This window comes from Rhinopithecus bieti, unplaced genomic scaffold, assembly GCF_001698545.2.
Source record: "Rhinopithecus bieti isolate Rb0 unplaced genomic scaffold, ASM169854v2 scaffold_35538, whole genome shotgun sequence".
NCBI classification, from domain to species: domain Eukaryota; kingdom Metazoa; phylum Chordata; class Mammalia; order Primates; family Cercopithecidae; genus Rhinopithecus; species Rhinopithecus bieti.
Genome location: NW_016815913.1, coordinates 1,641,622 through 1,663,142, shown reverse-complemented (window position 1 = coordinate 1,663,142; position 21,521 = coordinate 1,641,622). Strand labels below are relative to the sequence as shown.

The following is a 21,521-nucleotide window of genomic DNA, read 5'->3' as shown; positions in this document are numbered from 1 at the left end:
CCTTTACATCTGTACTTCTCCTCACATCTGTACTTCTCTTCACATCTGTACTTCTCTTCACATCTGTACTTCTCTTCATAGCTTGCCTAGATGAGCACTCCCTTGCCTTGTCTACTTCCTTTTTACTGCCTTAACACCAGCCATGCTGTGTACTCTACTGAGGAAAAAGAAGACATCACATGAGAGCTCTCGTTTCTTCCTAGCACCAGTCAACTAGCATCCCTACCTCTCTCTTCATGTCTGCCTGCCTTCCTGTTAAAATAGTTGATGTGTACTGTTTATAGGCATCCATCCCCTCCACTTGTTTTCTGGATCCTCCCCTTCCTTCTCAAGGACTTAAAATTATAACCTCTCTTTTTTTTCTATTTCTCTTTCTCTACTAAATGCAGAATGCAAGCATACTGTGTTAGAGGTTGAGCATCTCAAATCTGAAAATATGAAGTCCACAGTGTTTCAAAGTCTGAGCACTGACATGACACTTAAAAGAAATGCTAATTGGAACATTTCAGATTTCACGTTTTTTAATTAGGGCTGCTTAACCTAAGTATAATGCAAATATTTCCGGCTCCAAAATGCTTCTGGTCTGAAGCACTTCAGATAAGGGATACTTAACCTGTATGTCTCAAATTAAAAAAAAAAAATCCTCCCTTCTCCAGCTACTGCTCTTGTTACTCTTGACAGCAATGCTACTCAAAGAATTTGTAGTCATTTCCTTTTTTGCACATCCCATTCTTTCCACTGCCCATCTCATTTGGCATCATGACGTCATTCTGCAGAGGCTGCATTTGTCAAAGTTATCAGTGATCTCCATATACTGAATAATTGGTCACTTTTCTGTTCTCTTCTTAATTGGCCTCTTAGCAAAGATCAGTGGATATAACTGTGTCCTGCTTGAAATGCCTTTCTGTTGACTTCTGAGACATTGTTTTCCTGGTTTTCCTCTGCCTTCTCTAATCCTTTGGTCTTTTTTACTGTGATCCCTGTTCCATCCATAAACGTGTGTGTTTTCAGGTTCAGTCCTTGGCCCTCTGTTTTTCTTTAGTAATATTCTCCCTGAATGATTTCAGCCAGTTTCATGTGTTTTTAAGATGTTACTTACTCTATTGCCTATATGCCTCACCATGGCCATTCCACCAAGCTCCTAACTTACATACTTAGTTGGATATATAATAGGTTCCTAAAATTTAACATGACAAAAACAGAACTTTATTTTACCTCCCAAACCAGTTTTATCACCAGTCTCTTCAGTCTAGCAGATGACCCTATCCTCACCTTCCACATTCAGTCCATCAGCAAATGCCAGCTCTCTCTTTAAGATACATGGTTGTGCCCAGTGCTCTGAACAAAACCCTTGCTTTCCTGTTTGTCTTCATCTTTTTTTTTTTTTTTTTTTGAGACGGAGTCTTGCTCTGTCGCCCAGGCTGGAGTGCAGTGGCCGGATCTCGGCTCACTGCAAGCTCCGCCTCCCGGGTTTATGCCATTCTCCTACCTCAGCCTCCCGAGTAGCTGGGACTACAGGCGCCCGCCACCTTGCCCGGCTAGTTTTTTTGTATTTTTTAGTAGAGATGGGGTTTCACCATGTTTGCCAGGATGGTCTCGATCTCCTGACCTCGTGACCCGCACGTCTCGGCCTCCGAAAGTGCTGGGATTACAGGCTTGAGCCACTGTGCCCGGCCTGTCTTCATCTTCTAAATGTCATCCTCACTCACTACATTCCATCCATCCTTGTTTCATTTCCACAATAAAACACTCCAAGCTTGTTCCTACAGTAAGAACTTCTCATGTGTTATTCCCTCTGTCTGGAATGATCTGTCCGTAATGTATCTGGCCTTTTCTTGTGATTCAGATCTTAAGTAAAACCTAAGGTTTTTATCTGCACATACAATCCAGATTGACCCTTCCCTATTTGATTTCCTTTATAGAATTCATCACTATCTAAAATTATTTTGTTCTGTTTACATGTTTATTGCCTGTCTTCTCACAACTGAGTGCAAATGTTGTCTGACTACCGTATCTGTGAAGCTGTACCTGGATAGTGCCTAGCACATAGTATGTATTGTAGTTGCTCAGTAAATATTTATTAAAAAGAATGACAATAAGAATGACATAACATGGAGACCACAGTACCCACTAAAAGTTTTGAATGGGTGAAAAACATACTATGAGTGACTGTGGCAAGTCATAACTAGAAAGACTTCAATGATAACAGTTCTTACATTTGGGCATAGAAAGGACTGAAAAACTATTTTCCTTTTTTTTTTTTTCCGAGTCTCACTCTGTCACCCAGGCTGGAGTGCAGTGGCCCAATCTTGGCTCACTGCAAGCTCCACCTCCCGGGTTCACGCCATTCTCCTGCCTCAGCCTCCCGAGTAGCTGGGACTACAGGCTCTCGCCACCACACCCAGCTAATTTGTTTGTATGTTTAGTAGAGACGGGGTTTCACCATGTTACCCAGGATGGTCTCTATCTCCTGACCTTGTGATCCACCCACCTTGGCCTCCCAAAGTGCTGGGATTACAGGCGTGAGCTACCATGCCCAGCCTGAAAAACTATTTTTCATTTGAATTTTATGTTTAGCTTCCCTCCTATTAATAAAGGCTAAGGGCAAAGATTTTATTTCTGAAAATTTTAGCAGAGCAAATATAGAAGTTGTATCTAGAAGCTGAAACACTGGCAAGGTTGATTGGCAATTTATAACAATGACAAACTTTATAGTAATGGCAAAGTTAGCAAAATGTAACAGGAAGACAGTGAGCTGCAGAAGAACAGCTCACTGGTCCAAGGATCAAGAACAGTTCCAAGGATCTGTAACATAATAGTATGTAAATGCCAAAAGTCAGTTGACTTGGTAGATGCCAAAGTCAATCTATAATTAGAAACTTAAATAGTTTTAAATTGCTTCTTGTGTCATAGTGATGAATATAAAATACTTCCTCTGAAAAGGTTTACACAGTGTTAAATCTACCAAGGAAATCTACTGAAGAATGCATACATGAGTGGCCAGAAATGTTGCATGAATGTAAAGGATGCGAAATGTTTGATATAAACTACTTATTTAGACTTTTGGGAAAAAAATGACATTTACATATTTTTACCCGAACAGGTTAATATTTTTCATTGCGGATGTGTCATAGCAGAAATACGTGACTACAGGCAGTCCAGTAACATGAAATCTCCTGGTTACCAAAGTCGGCACATTCTCTTACGTCCAACAATGCAGGTAAGGATGTTTAAGATATACTATTTTAGATTTTAGTTGGGAGTTTCATTTATCGAAATGTCTCCATATGTTTGTGCATAGATTAATGAGTTTTTTAAATGTTTATTTCTTCTAGACTTTAATTTGTGATGTACATTCAATAACAAGTGATAACCATAAATGGACCCAGGTTAGTTGTTTTGTTTTTTAATTTCAAACAGGCAAAATACAGGATGAAAAAAACTTATCATTAAGCAAAAGTGATTTTCTGCTTATTTTTATTCAATAATTAAGTTTAATGCTTTATGTGAAAAGCTGGTATTCCTTTATGAGATCTGGAAGTTAAGGGTCTCTTTATACATGTAGTAATCCCTCAAGTTGCCTAAGATCATTTTAGGGTGAAGCTGGCCTAATATGTTCAATGAGATAAAACTTAGTTCTTTATCTCCTCTCAAATAGAAGAAGAATGTTTTTACTTTGACTACAAATAGATACTGTATTTTTTTTTAAGTAATTCAAGTTTCTAACCCAGCCTAACCTATCTTTCTTTGCCATTTATACTGGTTGCCTTGAAATGAGAGGAACTCTCTTACCCCTGAGAATAACCAGTTAACCCTCCAGTTCTGGCTCAGTGATATATGAGGGAACTTCAGAAAGTTTGTGGAAAACTGGGATTAAAAGATAAAAAATATAAACTTTTCTTCTCCGTATAAGCTCCATTAAGTTCAAGACGCTTGTAAATGATACCAACCATTTATTTAGTCCACCCCTAAAGAAGTGAGGGTCCTGGGAACTGAACCATATCAATGCAATCAGTTTTACATTATTAACTGAAGAAAAATGGGTACTTTTTAAACTTTTTTTTTTTTTAAGATTGGGAAACAAGAAGTCGGAAAGAGCCAAATCTGGACTGTAAGGTGGATACCTAATGGTTTCCCATCAAAACTCTTACAAAATTTCTCTTTTTTGATGAGAGGAATGAGCAGAGGCATTATGGTGCAGAACGACTCTGGTGAAGCTTTCCCAGGCATTTTTCTGCTGAAGCTTTGGCTAACTTTCTCAAAACACTCATAATAAGCATGTTATCATTCTTTGTTCCTACAGAAAGTCAACAAGCAAAATGTCTTGAGCATCCCAGAAAACTGTTTCCATGATCTTTGCTCTTCACCTGTCTGCTTTTGCTTTGACTGAACCACTTCTGCCTCTTGGTAGCCATTGCCTTAATTGTGCTTTATTATCTTCAGTATTATACTGGAAAGAATGCTTTAGTATCTTGGTCCTACTTGTTGAACATTTCCATTGAAAACTCAGCTTTTTCAGCTGATCTGGATGCAGTGGTTTTGGCACCCATCGAGTGGAAAGTTTACTCAACTTTATTTTTCTGTCAAAATCATTCAAGCTGAACCAGTTGAGATGCCTATAGTGTTGGCTTTTGTTTCTGCTGTTAATCATTGGTCCTCTTCAATTAGGTTACAAACGAAATGAATTTTTTCCTCGTAAATTGATGTGGGTGATCTGCTGCTGCAGGCTTCATCTTCAACATAGTCTTGTCCATTCTTAAAACAAGTTACCCATTTGTAAACTGCTGCTTTCTTTGAGGCATTCTTCCCATAAACTTTTCAAAAAGTGTCAGTGATTTCACAATTCTTCCATTCAGGCTTCACCATCAATTTGATGTTTGTTCTTGCTTCAGTTTTAGCAGGATTCATGTTGCTCTGGTAGAGGCTGTTTTCAAACTGATGTCTTATCTTAGTGTTTCAAACTAGATTCTGTTCAGACATATTATAACAGCTTAGTACATATTTATTTTGGTGCAAAAAGTTTTGAAACCTATGTATAGTTTTTTCTTAATATTCATTTTTCATAAACTTTTAAAGACCCCTTGTATATGAGATGCCTACTCCAAAAAGTGTTCAGTTGTCTGTGACTATAGTGAGGAATAATTACCAAGTCAAAAGAAAATATCAGTAATGGTAGTTATCCTTTCTGTGACATGTGATTATAAAATAAGCTTCAATTCATCAATAACTACCAAGTATTGTGTTTTGGTTTGGGCTATAATGTTGTCATCTGCAAAAAGATTAAAAGCAATCAAAAGAATATTAGACAACAGAAAAACTCATTGGTTACCATCAGAGTTTGCTAGGGCATCAGTTTCTTACTCTGAGGATTGATAAAGGAGAGAATATAGTATTTATTCTGCCCTTCTTGTTATGAACTGTATTTTAGGCAGCCAAGTAAGTGAGGGAAAATTCTTAGGAAAATTTCCGGCTGATAGGTGCAAAAGAAATGATAGACTTTTGAAAAATAAAAGTTTTAAAGTCTTAATGAAGTAATGAATCTAGATAACAGTAATTCTTGGATGTGAAAACTATTAGATGATAGGTTAATGGGAAATTTTGTAATGTAGCAATCTGATTAAACCCACTGATTGGAGATGGAACAGTTAATTATTGTGTACCTCCCGGTTTGATGCAACAGACATTATACAACAGAGGTACTAGCACCAATAAAGAACTCTTGTCCAAAAAAAAAAAAAAAGGAGCCCATATTAAATCAAGCTGCTAGTTACAACTAGCAGTTTATAGGAATTCAGTGAATAAAATAAACTCTTAAGTAACACAATGAGGAAGAAACCAGCCAGATCTAGTTAATGTACATGCAAAAGCAATTGGTTAATTCTAACAAATTATTATTTAACAATATTATTAATTGATTCACTTTAAAAAATAGCCTTAGCTATCAAGATATTTCAGAGGTTAAGCAAAGTAATAGGATTCAGTAAAGTACATTATGTGATAACAGTAAAGAGCCTGTATGTACTTTGGAATTGGGTATATAGAGTTCACTCAATATTAGCAGAGTCATTTTTATTCTTGTAATATAGTTGAGTCTAGGATGGGACTATTACTTCACAGTTACTAAAAAAAGCCATAACCCTTTATGACCCTATAGGTTTTGTGAGAGCAGAATATTTTGTTTTGCTCACTACTTTATCCCCAACTCCTGTAAAGGTGCCTAACACATCATAGGTGCTCAAATACTTTCTTGAATTAATGAGTAGCCACTCTTAAAAAATCTGACCATTCCATACTCTACAAATTATAGGCATACCTCGGAGTTATTGTGGGTTCGATTCCAGAGCACTGCAGTAAAGCAAATACTGCGATAAAGCAAGTCACATGGACTTTTGGTTTCCTCATGTATAAAAAGAGTAAATTTACACTATATAGTTGACCTTGAACGACACAGAGGTTGGGGCAGTGGCCCTTATGCAGTCAAAAACCCATGTATAACTTCTGACTCCTCTTCTAATACTTAACTACTAATAGCCTGTTGACTGGGAAGCCTTACTGGATTTTGTTTTTTGTTTTGTTTTGTTTTTGAGACAGAGTCAGGTTGTAACTCAGGTTGCAGTGCATTGGCACAGTCTCAGCTCACTGCAACCTCTGCCTCTCAGGCTCAAGTGATCCTCCCACCTCAGCCTCCTGAGTAGCTGGGACTATAGGTGCATGCCACCATGCCCAGCTAATTATTTTTATTTTTGGTAGAGACAGGATTTCACCATGTTACCCAGGCTGATCTCAAACTCCTGAGCTCAAGCGATCTGCCCGCCTGGGACTCCCAAAGTACTGGGATTACAGATGTGAGCCACCGTACCTGGTGATTAACATGTATTTTATATGTTATATGTATTGTGCTCTGTATTTTTACAATTAATTGTTAGAGAAAAGAAAACATTAAGAAAATCATAAGAAGAGAAAATTTGTTTACTATTCAATAAGTATATCATATTAAAGGTCTTCATCCTCATCATCTTCACATTGAGTAGGCCGAGGAGGAGGAAGAGGAAAAGTTCATCTCTTGCCAGTTCTCTTGGCAACTTCCAGAGATCGAGACCATCCCGGCCAACACAGTGAAACCCTGTCTCTAAAAATACAAAAATTAGCCAGACATGGTGTTGTGTGCTTGTAGTCCCAGCTACTCAGGAGGCTGAGGCAGGAGAATCACTTAAACCTGGGAGGCGGAGGTTGCGGTGAGCTGAGATCACACCACTGCACTCCAGAGCAACACTCTGTCTCAAAAAAAAAGAAAAGAAAAAAACTCCTGTGTAAATGGACTGCATAGTTCAAATTCATGTTGTTCAGGAATCTACTATAGACTTTTAAGGGTGCCATAGCATTATGTTTAAAAAAACAACTTATATACATTAATTTAAAAATACTTTATTGCTAAAAAATGCTGATGATCTTCTGAACCTTCAGGGAGTCATAATCTTTTTGCTTGTGGAAGGTATTGCCTGGATATTAATGACTGCTGACAGATCAGGATCTGACAGATTGGGATGGCAGTGGCAGTTTTTTAAAAGACAACAGTGAAGTTTGCTCCATCGATTATTTCTTTCATGAAAGAGTTCTCTATAGCATGTGATGCAGTTTTACCCTACAGTAGAACATCTTTCAGAATTGAGGTCAGTTCTCTAAAACCCTGCCACTGCTGTGTTATCAACTAAGTTTATGTAATAGTCCAAATATTATGTTGTCATTTCAACAATGTTCACAGCCAGGAATAGATTCTATCTCAAGAAACAACTTTTGCGGGGTGCAGTGACTCATGCCTATAATCCAGCACTTTGGGAGGCCAAAGCAGACAGATCACGAGGTCAGGAGTTCAAGACCAGCCTGGCTAATATGGTGAAACTCTGTCTCTGCTAAAAATACAAAAATTAGCCAGGCATGGTGGTGGGTACCTGTAATCCCAGATACTTGGGAGGCTCAGGCAGAAGAATTGCTTGAACCCAGGAGGCAGAGGTTGCAGTGAACTGCACCATTACACTCTAGGCTGGGTGACAGAGGGAGACTCTGACTCAAAAAAAAAAAAAAAAAAAACCTCTTTCTACGGTCACCCATAAGAAGCAACTCATCCATTCAAGTTTGATCATGAGATTGTAGCAATTCAGTCACATCTTCAGGCTCTCTACTTCTAGTTGTAGTTCTCTTGATATCACCACAACTGCAGTGACTTCTTGTCCTGAAGTCTTGAACCCCTGAGTCATCCATGAAGGTTGGAATAAACTTCTCCCAAACTCATATTAATGTTTCTATTTTGACCTCCTCCCATGAATCATGCATGTTCTTCGTGACATCTACAATGGCAAATCCTTTCCAGAAAGTTTTTAATTTACTTTGCCCAGATCCATCAGAGGAATCACTATCTATGGCAGCTAAAACCTTACGAAATGTATTTTTTAAATATTAAAACTTAAAAGTCGAAGTTACTCCTTAATCCATAGGCTGCAGAGTGGATATTGTGTTGGCAGCTATGAAAACATTAATCCCCTTGTATGTATTCATCAGAGCTCTTGGGTGACAAGGCCATTGTTAATGAGCAGTAGTATTTTCAAAAGAATCTTTTTTTTTTCTGAACAGTGGGTCTCTGTAGTGGCCTTAAAATATTCAGTAAACCATGTGGTAAACAGATGTGCTGTCATCCAGGCTTTGTTGTTCCATTTATAGAGCACCGATAGAGTAGTAATTCTTAAGGATTCTAGGATTTTCAGAATGGTCAAATAAGCATTGGCTTCAGCTTCAAGTCACCAGCTGCATTAACCCGCAACAAGAGAGTCAGCCTGTTCTTTGAAGCTTTGAAGCCAGACATTGACTTCTCTCTAGCTATGAAAGTTCTGAATGGCATATTCTTCTAGTATCAGGCTGTCTCATTTAATTTGAAAACCTGTTGTTTAACCACCTTCCTGAGTTATCTTAGATCTTCTGCATAACTTGTTGCAGTTTATATATGAGCACTTGCTGCATCACCTTGCACTTTTGTGTTATGGAGACAGCTTCTACTCTTAAACCTCATGAACCAGTTTTCTGCTTCAAACTTTTCTTCTGCAGCTTCCTCACCTCTCTCACATCATAGAATTGAAGAGAATTGGGATTTGCTCTGGATTAGGCTTTAGTTTAAGGAAATGTTGCAACTAGTTTGATCTTCTATCCAGACATTTAAACTTTCTCCATATCAGCAATAAGGCTGTTTTGCTTTTTTATCTGTTATGGATGTTCACTGGAGTAGTGCTTTTAATTTCCTTTATGAACTTTTCCTTTACATTCACAACTTGGCTAACTGGTACAAGAGGCCTAGCTTTCAGCCTGTTGTAGCTGTTTATAGGCCTTTCTCACTAAGCTTAATCATTTCTAGCTTTGGATTTAAAATGAGAGATGTGTGACTCTTTCTTTCACTTGAACACTAAGAGGCCATTTTTTGCCTAATTTAAATATTATAATGTTTCTAGGGGTAAGGAGTCCTGAGAAGAAGGAGAAAGACAGGGGAGATCCCACACTGGGGAGTGGTGGATTGGTGAAGCTGTCAGAGAACATACATCATTTCTTTATTAAGTACACATTGAGTATCACAGATCACCATAATAGATTTAATAATAATGAAAAAGTTTGAGATACAGCAAGAATTACCAAAATGTGACACAGACACAAAATAAGTGTGCTCTTGGGAAAATGGTGCTGATAGCCTTGCCCAGTGCAAAATTGCCACAGACCTTCAATATGTAAAAAGTGCAATATTTGTGAACCACAATAAAACGAGATATACCTGCATTGAATTTCCATTAGAAGTTTCTTTATGCTGTCTAGTTGCTAAACGTTTGCATGCACACTAACATTGGCACCTGAAGTACTGTGTTTTACTGTAGTTCTTAGCAGAATTCCAGGGAATATTTCTAGATTAAGCTATGTATGATTACATATTTGAAAATCTTAAATCTGGTATTGACATATGCTCTTACACATTTCAGGAAGACAAACTTCTGCTTGAGAGCCAGCTCATCCTAGCTACAGCTGAACCACTCTGTCTTGATCCTTCTATAGCAGTCACCTGCACTGCAAACAGACTGCTCTATAACAAGCAAAAGATGAACACTCGCCCAATGAAACGGTAATTGCCTTTGTGGAAGGGTGAACCAAAAGACACAAGTAGCTGTAAATTTTGCTATTTATAGTATCTTTTCCCTCCAGGGTATGGTTGCTTTGATTTTGGTGGAGAAGGGTAGAGATGGGGGGGTCTCTTTTTGTTGCCCAGGCTAGTCTTGAACTCTTGGCTTCAAGTGATCCTCCCATTTTGGCTTCCCAAATAGCTGGGAAGCATGACCAACTACACCAGCCTCTGATTTTTTTTTTTTTTGAAAATAGGATTTTAATGGTCTTATTTTATATTTTTTTGTATAGCATTATTATTTTTTAATGCTCTGTGCTTCAGATTGAACTGATGCATTTTCTGCAGTTTTCTAAAGAATAAACTTTTTCTAAGTTTATAGTCTGTTTCCCAAAAAGGTAAAGAGGCTGAGATCAACTATGAACAGAAAGAATAATTTTTTCATTATTTTCCTAATAACGAATGACTGATTTAATTGTTGTTAATCCTATTTTTAAGGAAAGATTTTGTAATTTCAAGATTTGAGAAAATATGGTCATAGTAGAAGTCAGTTAGTTATAAACTGAATCTAGGCACATCTACCTTGTGTTTTTGAAACAAACCAAGCTTATTCCTCCCTTGGCATCTTTTAAAAATGTCTCTTCAAATACTCATTCCCTGATCTTTCAGAATATTTTCTTTTCCCCACCCTCCATGGGAAACATGAGGGAATTTTTCCCCAGTAGTCACTGTGAGAACCTCTTTGAGCTCCTGGAGATAAAACCCCAAAAGTGTGGGGCTCCCAGTGACTAGATCCCCTGGAGTTTTGAATCTCTCAAACACATCCACAGTAGGCCTCCAGCAGTTCATCAGTTATACTTGAGGTTCCCTACCCTGGCACTGGTTCCTGAAGAGGTTTGTGCTAATGGGTTTCTGCTTCAGCAAGCCATGGTGGTCTGCGTTATTGGTTTCACCAAGTTTGGGGCAGTGGTTTGTCTTGTGACCACATCTCTTTGATGGATCTAAGAAGAATCGTTAATTTTTCTGTTGATTCAGCTTTTTACTTGTTAGGATGAGGTGGGAACTTCCAGAGTCTTACATGCCTGTACCCGAAACTGGAAATTATCCCCTTCACCTTCATCTTTCCATAACTAGTTCCTTCTCATCATTCCTGTCTCAGCTCACATGTCATTTTTTCAGGCTCTTTTCCTCCCCTCCCTTTCCCACTTCCCTGCCCTAGTGTTGCCCTCCTTATCCCGTATTCTCCACAGTACTCTGTTTTTTATCTTAGTGCTTCTTGGTATCTGAAATCTGAAATTATTTTATCTGTTTACTTGTGAATGTCTCCTTCCCCTCTGGACTTGATAGCTCTGTGGTGATGGGAATTTTGTTTCTTACTCATTTTTATTTCACCTGGTCCTAGGTCCTAGGATTGTGCTTGGCATGTGGCAGTGTTCTATAAACATGATTTGTACATACTCAGCAGTGACTAGTTTCAACTCACATATATTACGAGTTTCTTTTATTAGTGCCGTTTAGTTCAAATTTCTTAACGTTTCAGGTGTTTCAAGAGGTATTCCAGATCCTCTCTGAATCGGCAGCAAGATCTGTCTCATTGTCCACCTCCTCCTCAGTTGAGGTTACTTGATTTCTTACAAAAAAGAAAGGAAAGAAAAGCAGGTCAGCATTATGACCTCAAAATTTCTAAAGCAGGAAATGTAAGTATATATTTTTTAAATGAAGCTTATTATGCCCAAAAACTTGTCTTATTTAGCATTTTCTGTATATTTATATTGTTTTTAACTTTTCAGTGTGTAGATATGTGGAAACGGAGTCCCTGTAATTTGACCATACCTTCTGAAGTAGATGTAAGTCGGTTCATGAATTACTTTTTTTCATATAGTTTCTAAGTTTTACCATTTGTTTGCTTATACCTTGAGAAAACAACAACAAAAAACTTCTTTTAAAAACAAAGTGATTTAGATCATACTCTTTTTTTTTTTTTTCCTGCCTCAGGTTTATTTGTACAAATAACACAGGAGGACCCCAGTCCCATGCAGATGGCAGCCCGGAGGCGGGGGTGGGGGGTTGCACCAGTCCTTCTGTCCTCACGTTGGCAGACAGCGATATCTACTCTGTAGCCTGTGTAGGGGTCTGGGCACTTTTGGGAGCCTGAGCTGGAATTGAAGCTGGAGCTGCACCCTGGGCCTTGGTTTGATTGTTGGCCTTGGCCTTTGGTGGGCAGAGCCGGAGCCCCTTGGCAATGCGAGCACGCAAGCTTGGGGTGGGCAATGTAGGCAAGTCGATCAAGCTTGCGGCTGACACCCTTTGGGATCTTGGGCTTAACCTCCTTGGGCTTTACAAGGGCCTTGATAGCCTCGGCACGTGCACTCATGGCCTTGACACTGTTGGCCTGCATCTTCTTTAGGCCCTTCTTGTTGTGCCTCTTGGCAAAGCGCATGTTCCTCAGGAACTTGGGGTCCACCCCCTTAAGAGATTCGTATCTTTGTGATTGGGGTTTCTTGATGTCATTTCTGTGCCATTTTCGGGACTGGTTGTGCGTGGTGTGGTTCTTGGACTTGCCATGTCTGCACCTTAAGCCGTGGCTGCCGAAGCACCTAGAACCGGAAAGAGAAAGGGGCGCTCATACTCTTTTTTTAGAAACAATATGATTTATTTCAAAAAACAGTGAAAATGATTTTAGAAGCTGTGTATTGTTCTTTTTTCACATTAAGTTGAAAAAACAACCCCTTAATATAGTTGTGTTTGGAGCAGGAATAGTAAACAAAACAATTTTAAAATGTGGAAAAATAGAGTGTATATTACATAATCATGTGAAATCTCTCGTTTTCATAATATTTCATCAAAATTTCCTAATAGTGCTTGTTTCCTCGAAGTGGTTAAATTTGAAGATTAATAATACTATTTAAAAAATAAAATAAAGATTAATAATACTAGAGAAGTAACCAAGATTAGGAACATTGGGTTGTATTCTTTATTGATCCATAATATACATGAATATGAATGCTTGAAGACAGAAAAGGGATATTTTGATGAGTGATCCTATATTTTTCTTTCTCCTTTGTTCTTTTTTATATTCACTCTTTATTTTCAGATTTGTTCTTCTGTTGCACCCTTTCCATGCTATAGCACATGCATTACTCTTACTATTTCTGATTTTAAAAAAAGAAAGTATTCTAAGCCCAAAGCCAGAAACAGCAGTAGACTGTATATATAACTCAAGGGAGTAAGCCATATTATCTGTTGGTAGCTTATGCGCAGTTCTTCAAGGAACATGGCCTAAGGATAGAATTTCAGTGTAAATACTAAAGGGTGGAGTTTAGCTTTGGAGGACAGGCTGGGTACTTCCCATACTTTAATGTCCTTACGAATCACCTGGAGAGCTTGTTAAATTGTAGATTGCTACTCAGCAAGTCTAGTCTGAGGCATAAGATGCAATTCTCACAAGCTCCTAGGTTATGTGATGCTGGGGTCCATGGACCACACATTGAGTAGCAGTTGTCCACAAAGCTTCTCAGTCTAGCTCAATCAGGAGAATCACCTAGGATATCAGTTAAACAAGAGATTTCAAGCCCTGCTCAAGATCTGCGTACTTAGAATTTCTAAGGACAGACGTGAAAATCTGTATTTTTAATAGGTGCCCCAGGTAAGTCTAAATTACTCTTAAGATCGTGGTTGCCAGTAAGATAATAACATTTGACTCACACAGATACCTAGGACATGTACAGAATATATGGTCAAGTCTGACTAGAAAGTGGAAAAGGTTCATAAAATTTGATCAGCTTTAATATTTTACCTTCCATAGTCTCCCTTAGTTTTGTTGTCACTGTTACGTGACAGCTCTTATTTCAAGAAAAGCCCTGCCAAAAGGAAAAGATCCTGATCCTTATCTCTCTGACATTCCAGTTTTCCTGAAGGAAAAGCTCTAAAGGAAAAAACATACCAGCTTATGACAAAAAAATGAAGAGGCACTATCTAGAAAAGCAGCTATGTTTATTAACATTTAATTAGTTTGGTTTTATTAAAGTTGTTTTATACACATCAGAAGACTTTTAAACTACTTAAGCGTAAGTAGTTGGTACTGGTTATTTAAGAATTCTTGCGCTAACAAGTATATTGTATTGTCGAGTTACTTAGTTTCTTCTCTTCGATCAGAGTACTGATTCAATTTTATCTGATACAGATTCTATTTTATGTGGTATTTCTTAATTTGATTGTTTAGGTGGAGAAATACGCTAAAGTGGAAAAGTCTATCAAATCTGATGACTCACAGCCAACAGTCTGGCCAGCCCATGTAAGTAATCATTGCCTATCTCTGTTTCTAATTATGCCATTTCTAATCTGGCCTCTGAATTTATTAAACATAAAGTGCAATTGCCATTAGTTTGGGACCTTTTTTCTTTTTTAAATTACTTTCTGGGAGTTCAGTTTATTACAAGAAGAAACAACTATTTTGTTCATCAAAGTATGCTTTGCATTTTAAACAGTTATTTTTTATTTATTTTATTTTATTTTTTTGAGATGGAGTTTGGCGCTTATCGCCCAGACTGGAGTGCAATGGTGCGATCATGGCTCACTGCAACCTCCTCCACTTCCCGGGTTCACGCAATTCTCCTGCCTCAGCCTCCTGAGTTGCTGGGATTACAGGCACCCGCCACCATACCTGGCTAATTTTGTATTTTAGTAGAGATGGGGTTTCACCATGTTGGCCAGGCTGGTCTCAAACCCCCGATCTCAGGTGATCCGCCCACCTTGGCCTCCCAAAGTGCTGGGATTACAGGCATGAGCCACTGCGCCTGGCCTTAAAGAGCAATTTTAATGAAGAACTTCTTTTTTACTTTTGGTTTGCATATTGGTAGTTCTGATTTGTTTTGTTTCAAATTAATAAATTCTTCTAAGGATACCTTTTTGTAAGTTTCCTAATTGGAATAATAACATCTTAAAAAGAGAGAAATAGGTGTAATATTTAAATTAGGTGAACCCTAGGAGTGAAATGATGAGAGATGTTATGTGTGTGTGATAGCAAAAGCAGACAAATGATAAATAGAAACAGATCTGCTTTTGAAAGTTCTGTCCTTTTAATACTATTTAATATTTGCAATTCATATGTCTAGTCTGAAATTCTGCCATATTAAGCTTGGTTAAACATGCCATCAGAATTCTCCTTCCGAGAGTACCATGTAAAAAAAAAATAATCCTGTACTGCCCTCCTGAGCATAAACAGGCACGGCAGCATGAGGATCAGGGGTGCTAGCTTAGGGACAGACTAACTCCCTGTGTGACCCTAGGCAATTCATTTAACCTCTGCTTAATTCCCTGACTTCTAATATGGAGATAATAACAATGCCAACCATAAAAATATGATGAAGCTTACTTGAGGCAGTCCCTGTAGAGTGCTGAGAACAGTGTTTAATGTTCATTGTTATTATTTCAATATGTATATTAATATGTGTAATAATGTATTTAATGAGTATTCATATTGTTACATATAAGTTCATACTTCATAGTATATGTTAATGCTTTATTAAATGCATGCTGAGTGCCCATATAGTTTTAAGGAAAAGAGCCATGCTGTGCTTTATTCTGGTAGGCAGACTTAAACATCTTTTAGCCTAAGTACCATGTATCTTCCTGTCATCAGATACATGTTACTGTATCATTTATTCCTAATTTTTACTAATTCTTAATACCTGCCTACTTGTGTAGGTATTTATTTGAGGTGCTATGTGTTTTTCAGGATGTAAAAGATGATTATGTATTTGAATGTGAAACTGGTACTCAGTATCAGAAAACAAAGCTGACCATCTTGCAGTCGCTTGGAGATCCACTTTACTATGGTAAAATACAGCCATGTAAAGCAGATGAAGAAAGTGACAGCCAGATGTCTCCATCACAGTGAGTTCTGTTAAATACAAGTAACTGAAAAAAAAAAAAAAAAAAAAAACAAGGCACCAAGAATTTATCTAGTAACTACTGATGAACCATTAATGAATAAAAAATCTCTCTTTGGGAACTCACTTATTAGTTAGACCTAAGTAAACTTATTAGTAGACCTAAGTAAACTTAAGTCATAGTTACCATGTTGCTCAAGAGTTATTAAATAGCAAAAAAACCTATGGTATAATTATTTTTATGCTTGTTTTGAAGGCTGTTCCTGTGATATCCTTCTTTATATATTTATGGCACTTAGGACTTTAACCTGTGAACATGAAGTGTTTGGGCAATAGTGTGTTTAAATAGGAAGCAAGTTTACTGTAAACGTAAAAAGATGCTTGGTATTTTGGCACTGCATGTAAGGACACAGACTCAATGCTTATTGTAGTTATTGACCCTACATATTAATACATAAAAATATAGATGATCTTCCAAAATGTGTGAACTACATATATTTGGTACTGTCAGTGTTTAGTTTTATTTTGTTTTACTATGTTTGGTTTTTTTAATCAAATTGATGCTGTTTTGAAAAAAAGAAAAAAGCTCAGCAGAAAAGGATGGGGGCCAGGTCTATGTTAATTGTAAAGCCTTTACTTACACAAAATGCTAATTGAATCTACAGTAGAAAGGTGGATTTTAAAGAGCAACCCCACCAATATTTAGGTAAAAGTCAATGAAAGGAAATAACGGAATCCTCAGCTTCTTTTTTCACATGACAAGTTTTTATTGTTGTAAAAGGATCAGATGTTTTGATTACATGCATTTTCTTCTTCTTTTTTTTTAAGTTATAGACATCATAACAGTTTATTTCTGAATCCTCAGCATGCATTTCTGAGGAAGCCATTTTTTTTCTTTATTTTTATTTTAGCTATAGGGGTTATGTGTGCAGATTTGTTACAGAGGTATATTGTATGATGCTAAGGTGTGGGTTTCTACCGATCCCATCACCCAGGTAGTGAATATAGTACCCAATATTGATTACTTATATTTAAAAACATCTTCAACTTAAAGATAACATATATTGGCCATTTTTAATTTATTAACTTATTTTTGTAGAACACAAGGGTGATACATGTTCTTTTGTGAAAAAATTGGTCTATAGAGCCAAATGACTAATTTGTTTGACAGTAAGAGAATTGAATTTTTTACCTTTGCATCAGAGTAGCTGCATGATTTATTATTTTCCAGTCATTCTTCCGTACTCATGAAATACTTTATTGAATAAACTATGAAGTTAAAGTTTGAGCTGCATTAACTAAGCTTTTTTTTACATTTTATATTTCAGCTCCTCCACAGATGATCATTCAAATTGGTAATTAAAAAATAAACTATTTTAATCTGTTAAGAAATTACATAAATATCAAACCCTTTAAAAAGACTTGCTAAAGATATTTTATTTGAATCGGTGATAAATATGTATACCTTGTTTGAAATATATTCTAAGGATCTGTTATGTAGACATTTAATTCTAAAATCACAGGTTAAAGTGAGAGGAAGGCCAAAGACCTTTCCACATGGTAGTTCAGTGATTTTGCTTTAGCGTCAATAGTTGTAAGGGTATATAGCACTTGGTAACTTTCAGCCCAGATTATGTTTTAATAAATAAATTTTGTGCCAAAAGAAATATCCCTTAATTAAATCAACCAAATTATTCACATTGTTTCATAATGCATGCAAAATTTTGTCATTGTTTCATATGTGTAAATGCATTAAAAAATTTTGTTTCCATATCTTGGTAAATTTAATACCAGTTTATATTATTGTGACTAAAACATGGAAGATTTCAAAAGTAATCCCAAGGCTTCTTAAGACAACTCTTAGCTAATACTTTTCTCTCCCTTTTTTTCCTTAAACATTTTAGGTTCGTTATTGGATCAAAGACTGATGCCGAGAGGTAAAAATATTTGCATCTCTATTTTGGTCAGGATGGATATGAAAAATTTTTCACCCTTATAGGATAGAGAATACTTTACTAGGAGTTAAAAACATTGATTTTGGTTATGCTATTAACCATATTTACACTGTTTAATATTTATGGGCCTCTGTTGTAAAATTAGGGCATTGGACAGTAAAACCTCTAAGGTCTTTTCCAACTTTAAAATCTTATTGATTCTAGAAAAATGAAAGCTTGTGATACGCCAAACTATTAAGAATGGTTCTTTTCATGGGATGAGATTTTGAGGGGACTTAAATGCATTTTTCCAATGTTTATAATACCTAGGATTTTTTTTCATAGAATTAAGAAAACAAAAAAAAAGTTTAAAATATAGTTTTGTTTTAAATAAGAAAACTTAGACATATCTAGTGTAGCTAAGAAAGATGATTTCTAGATAGTACTTTAATCAGAATCTAAGAAAGGAATTGAATATTTTCTTTGGCTGCTTATTACTTAAGTAATCCCTGCAATTTCTGTATTAGAAATAAGATATTGAAAGTATATCTTTAGATTGTTATTTAGCAAAATGTTTTGGACAATTTGTCATTGAACAGTTTAAATATATGTACTTTTAACACAAAGATAAATCACCTAATTTTAATTTTTATATTGATAGAACTTGCTTTTTGCCATTAATAGTCATTATTTCCTATAAAATAAATTCATGTTTAAAACAGGTTATCTAATCTTTACCTGTTTTCTCCTGATATTTTAGGGTAGTCAATCAGTACCAAGAATTAGTCCAGAATGAAGCCAAATGTCCGGTCAAGATGTCACACAGCTCCAGTGGCTCAGCCAGTCTGAGTCAGGTTTCTCCAGGGAAAGAAACAGAAGTGTGTTTCGTTAATGTTACTTCTTTGTTCCCAGTTGTTTCACAAGTAATCTGAGAAATGTTAAGAATCATTTTTTGAGGCTGGGCACAGTGGCTCATGCCTGTAATCCCAACACTTTGGGAGGCCGAGGTGGGTGGATCACCTGAGGTCGGGAGTTCAAGACCAGCCTGACCAATATGGTGAAACCCTGTATCTACTAAAAATACAAAAATTAGCTGGGCGTGGTGGCGCACACCTGTAATCCCAGCCACTCGGGAAGCTGAGACAGGAGAATCTCTTGAACCCCAGAGGTGGAGGTTGCAGTGAGCCGAGATAGTACCACTGCACTCCAGCCTGGGCAATCGAGCAAGACTCCATCTAAAAAAAAAAAAAGAATCATTTTTTGAGGAGCAGCAGTATTGTTTAGTTTTGTTTTTACTTTTACCTTTTTTTTAAAATTTCTTTATGACATAATTTTTAAATGTACACAAAGATAAAAGGAAAATTATAATGAACACCTGTGTTCTAGTCATTTGGCTTCAATAGCTATTATTTTCCTTTAATAGATAGGTATGGAAGGGTGGAAACTTTGCTTTCATCTTACTCCTCTGCTTTTCTCCCTAAAACTCTCTCTTCCCACCCTATTACTCAGAAATCTTTTCATCATTCTTTATGTGTACTGTAATATATATTTCATGGGTGTTGTGAAATTTTCTCTGTAATACATACAGTATTCAATCTGTAACCACTGAGAGCACTTTGCAGAGTTAAAAATCTGGGATTTATAGCAGTACTAATTTTATTTAATAAACTATGAAGTTAAATATACATTTCATCTGGGATTTATAGCAGGATTAATTTTAACAAGTATGCTTAATGTCACTGTCTTTTAGCAAACTGAAACCGTGTCAGTTCAGTCTTCAATATTGGGGAAGGGCGTAAAACATCGACCCCCACCAATCAAACTGCCCTCAAGCTCAGGAAATAGTTCCTCAGGTATTACATTTCTTAGTTTTTTGCAGTCTAGAATAACAAACATTATAGAGTCCTAATCTCTTTGTAAAACTTTGCCCCATTTTGATTTCTACAGTTCACAGAATTTTGAATTATAAATTTAGGAAATAACTTTTATGTTCTTCTAGGTAACTATTTTACACCACAACAGACAAGCAGCTTTCTCAAATCTCCAACTCCTCCTCCTTCTTCAAAGCCATCAAGTATTCCTCGGAAATCATCTGTGGATCTCAATCAAGTTAGCATGCTTTCTCCAGCTGCCCTATCACCTGCCAGCTCATCACAAAGTGAGTCATAACTTAAATTCTTCATTAAATCTTCATAAGCTTTTGCATTAGTGTTTCTTAAGACAGCTTTTTTCAACTTGTGAAGTAGTGATATCTGAATGTACTGTGTACCCAAAATGTATAAGTTGCTAGAAGCTTCAGGCAGAGCTCTTGTTGATTGTATGTATTATGTCTCTACTGTAATTGTACTTGTTTTTCTGTATCTATGTATGCATTCTACATATACCTTTCTTATAGACTTACAACCTACACATCTCCTTAAAAAAATAACCTGGTAGTTACATGTGGCAATAAGGTTTCAAAATATTTTTTATTCCAGTGTACCCTAGGATCATTTTACATATTTATGTAAATTGTGTGGCTGATATGAAAAAAATGTCATAAGAGTTGTTGCTGCAGGTCCTATCTTTGTGTATATGTAAGAAGTCGACTAGTTCCAAGGTGGTGATACAATAAACTGAAAAACAATATTTCAAAAACACTCCTACACTCTTTTATAAATTGTTGTCAGTTACTAAAATGTGATGATGATCATAAAGCATTATTCTGAAGATACTGAAATGTAATTTTTACTACTGAATACTTTTTTTTTTAACATCAGGAAGAGTTATACAAGAATGCTAGCATTAGTTTGGGAGAATTTCTTCAAATTAGTAAATATCTGAAAGTACCAATTTGGGGGAAAAAGTCATTCCAGTTTTTTAGATTTTTTGTAGATAGCTAATATATGCTGAAAGTTTTAGTACACTGCACAGTGATAGGGTGGTCTTCGCATTAGATATAAACATCTTCATCTTGATAGCTCAAAAGGTGTAATTTTTCTGCCTTCTTGTTTTGCACAAAGAAAAATATATAAATTTTCTGAAAGTCTTATTCACACTTCTTATGTTGTGGGTATGGATTATGGTAATCTACTGCACACAGTTGTTACTTTAAGTAAGGGTTGAGTGACAGCTTCTGGACATTCACATTTCTTTCCTTTCTTTCTGCAGGACATGAAAGCTAAAAAAGAAAACACCTCAAGAGCTTTTGGTTTTACTTTTTTGGTTTTTGTTTTTTTTGTTTTTGTTTTTTAAAAAATTGATAAACTGTGCATACTTCATTCACAACAGATTTTCTATACATTCTACATTTAAACAGAAGTACACAGTTACTGTTAAAGATGCAGTATTATCTATCAGACGTTTACTTTATTACTGTTTTTTGTAAATTTGTTTGTCAGGATAAACTTGATGTGTTAGGAATTAAACATGTATATTTAGGTGCCAAATATGATTGTTAACCATATGTAACTTATTAAATATGTTCACAGTTTATCTCAGACTTTTACACTAAATAAGCAATATTTTTAAATGAAGTCTTGAATTAGTACATCGTAAATAACAAATTAA

The 21,521-nt window shown here is 36.4% G+C and overlaps 1 protein-coding gene and 1 pseudogene across 2 annotated transcripts in view; one reads left to right on the top strand and one right to left on the bottom strand.

Moving 5' to 3' along the window:
- The window catches only part of SUPT20H (SPT20 homolog, SAGA complex component), a 54,237-nt gene that overhangs the window by 15,264 nt on the left and 17,452 nt on the right, over positions 1–21,521 (top strand). Inside the window, 12 exon segments of the mRNA XM_017854123.1 lie at positions 3,104–3,220; positions 3,336–3,389; positions 10,011–10,150; positions 11,688–11,844; positions 11,938–11,994; positions 14,370–14,441; positions 15,885–16,042; positions 17,367–17,393; positions 17,943–17,975; positions 18,733–18,850; positions 19,723–19,825; positions 19,972–20,130. Coding sequence (XP_017709612.1) covers positions 3,104–3,220; positions 3,336–3,389; positions 10,011–10,150; positions 11,688–11,844; positions 11,938–11,994; positions 14,370–14,441; positions 15,885–16,042; positions 17,367–17,393; positions 17,943–17,975; positions 18,733–18,850; positions 19,723–19,825; positions 19,972–20,130 — 1,195 coding nt within the window.
- On the bottom strand, positions 12,231–13,950 carry LOC108516562 (60S ribosomal protein L29-like; annotated as a pseudogene). The gene is made up of 2 exons (XR_001881866.1): positions 13,944–13,950; positions 12,231–12,769 (listed from the first exon to the last, which is right to left on the bottom strand). The product of XR_001881866.1 is annotated as a 60S ribosomal protein L29-like (transcript).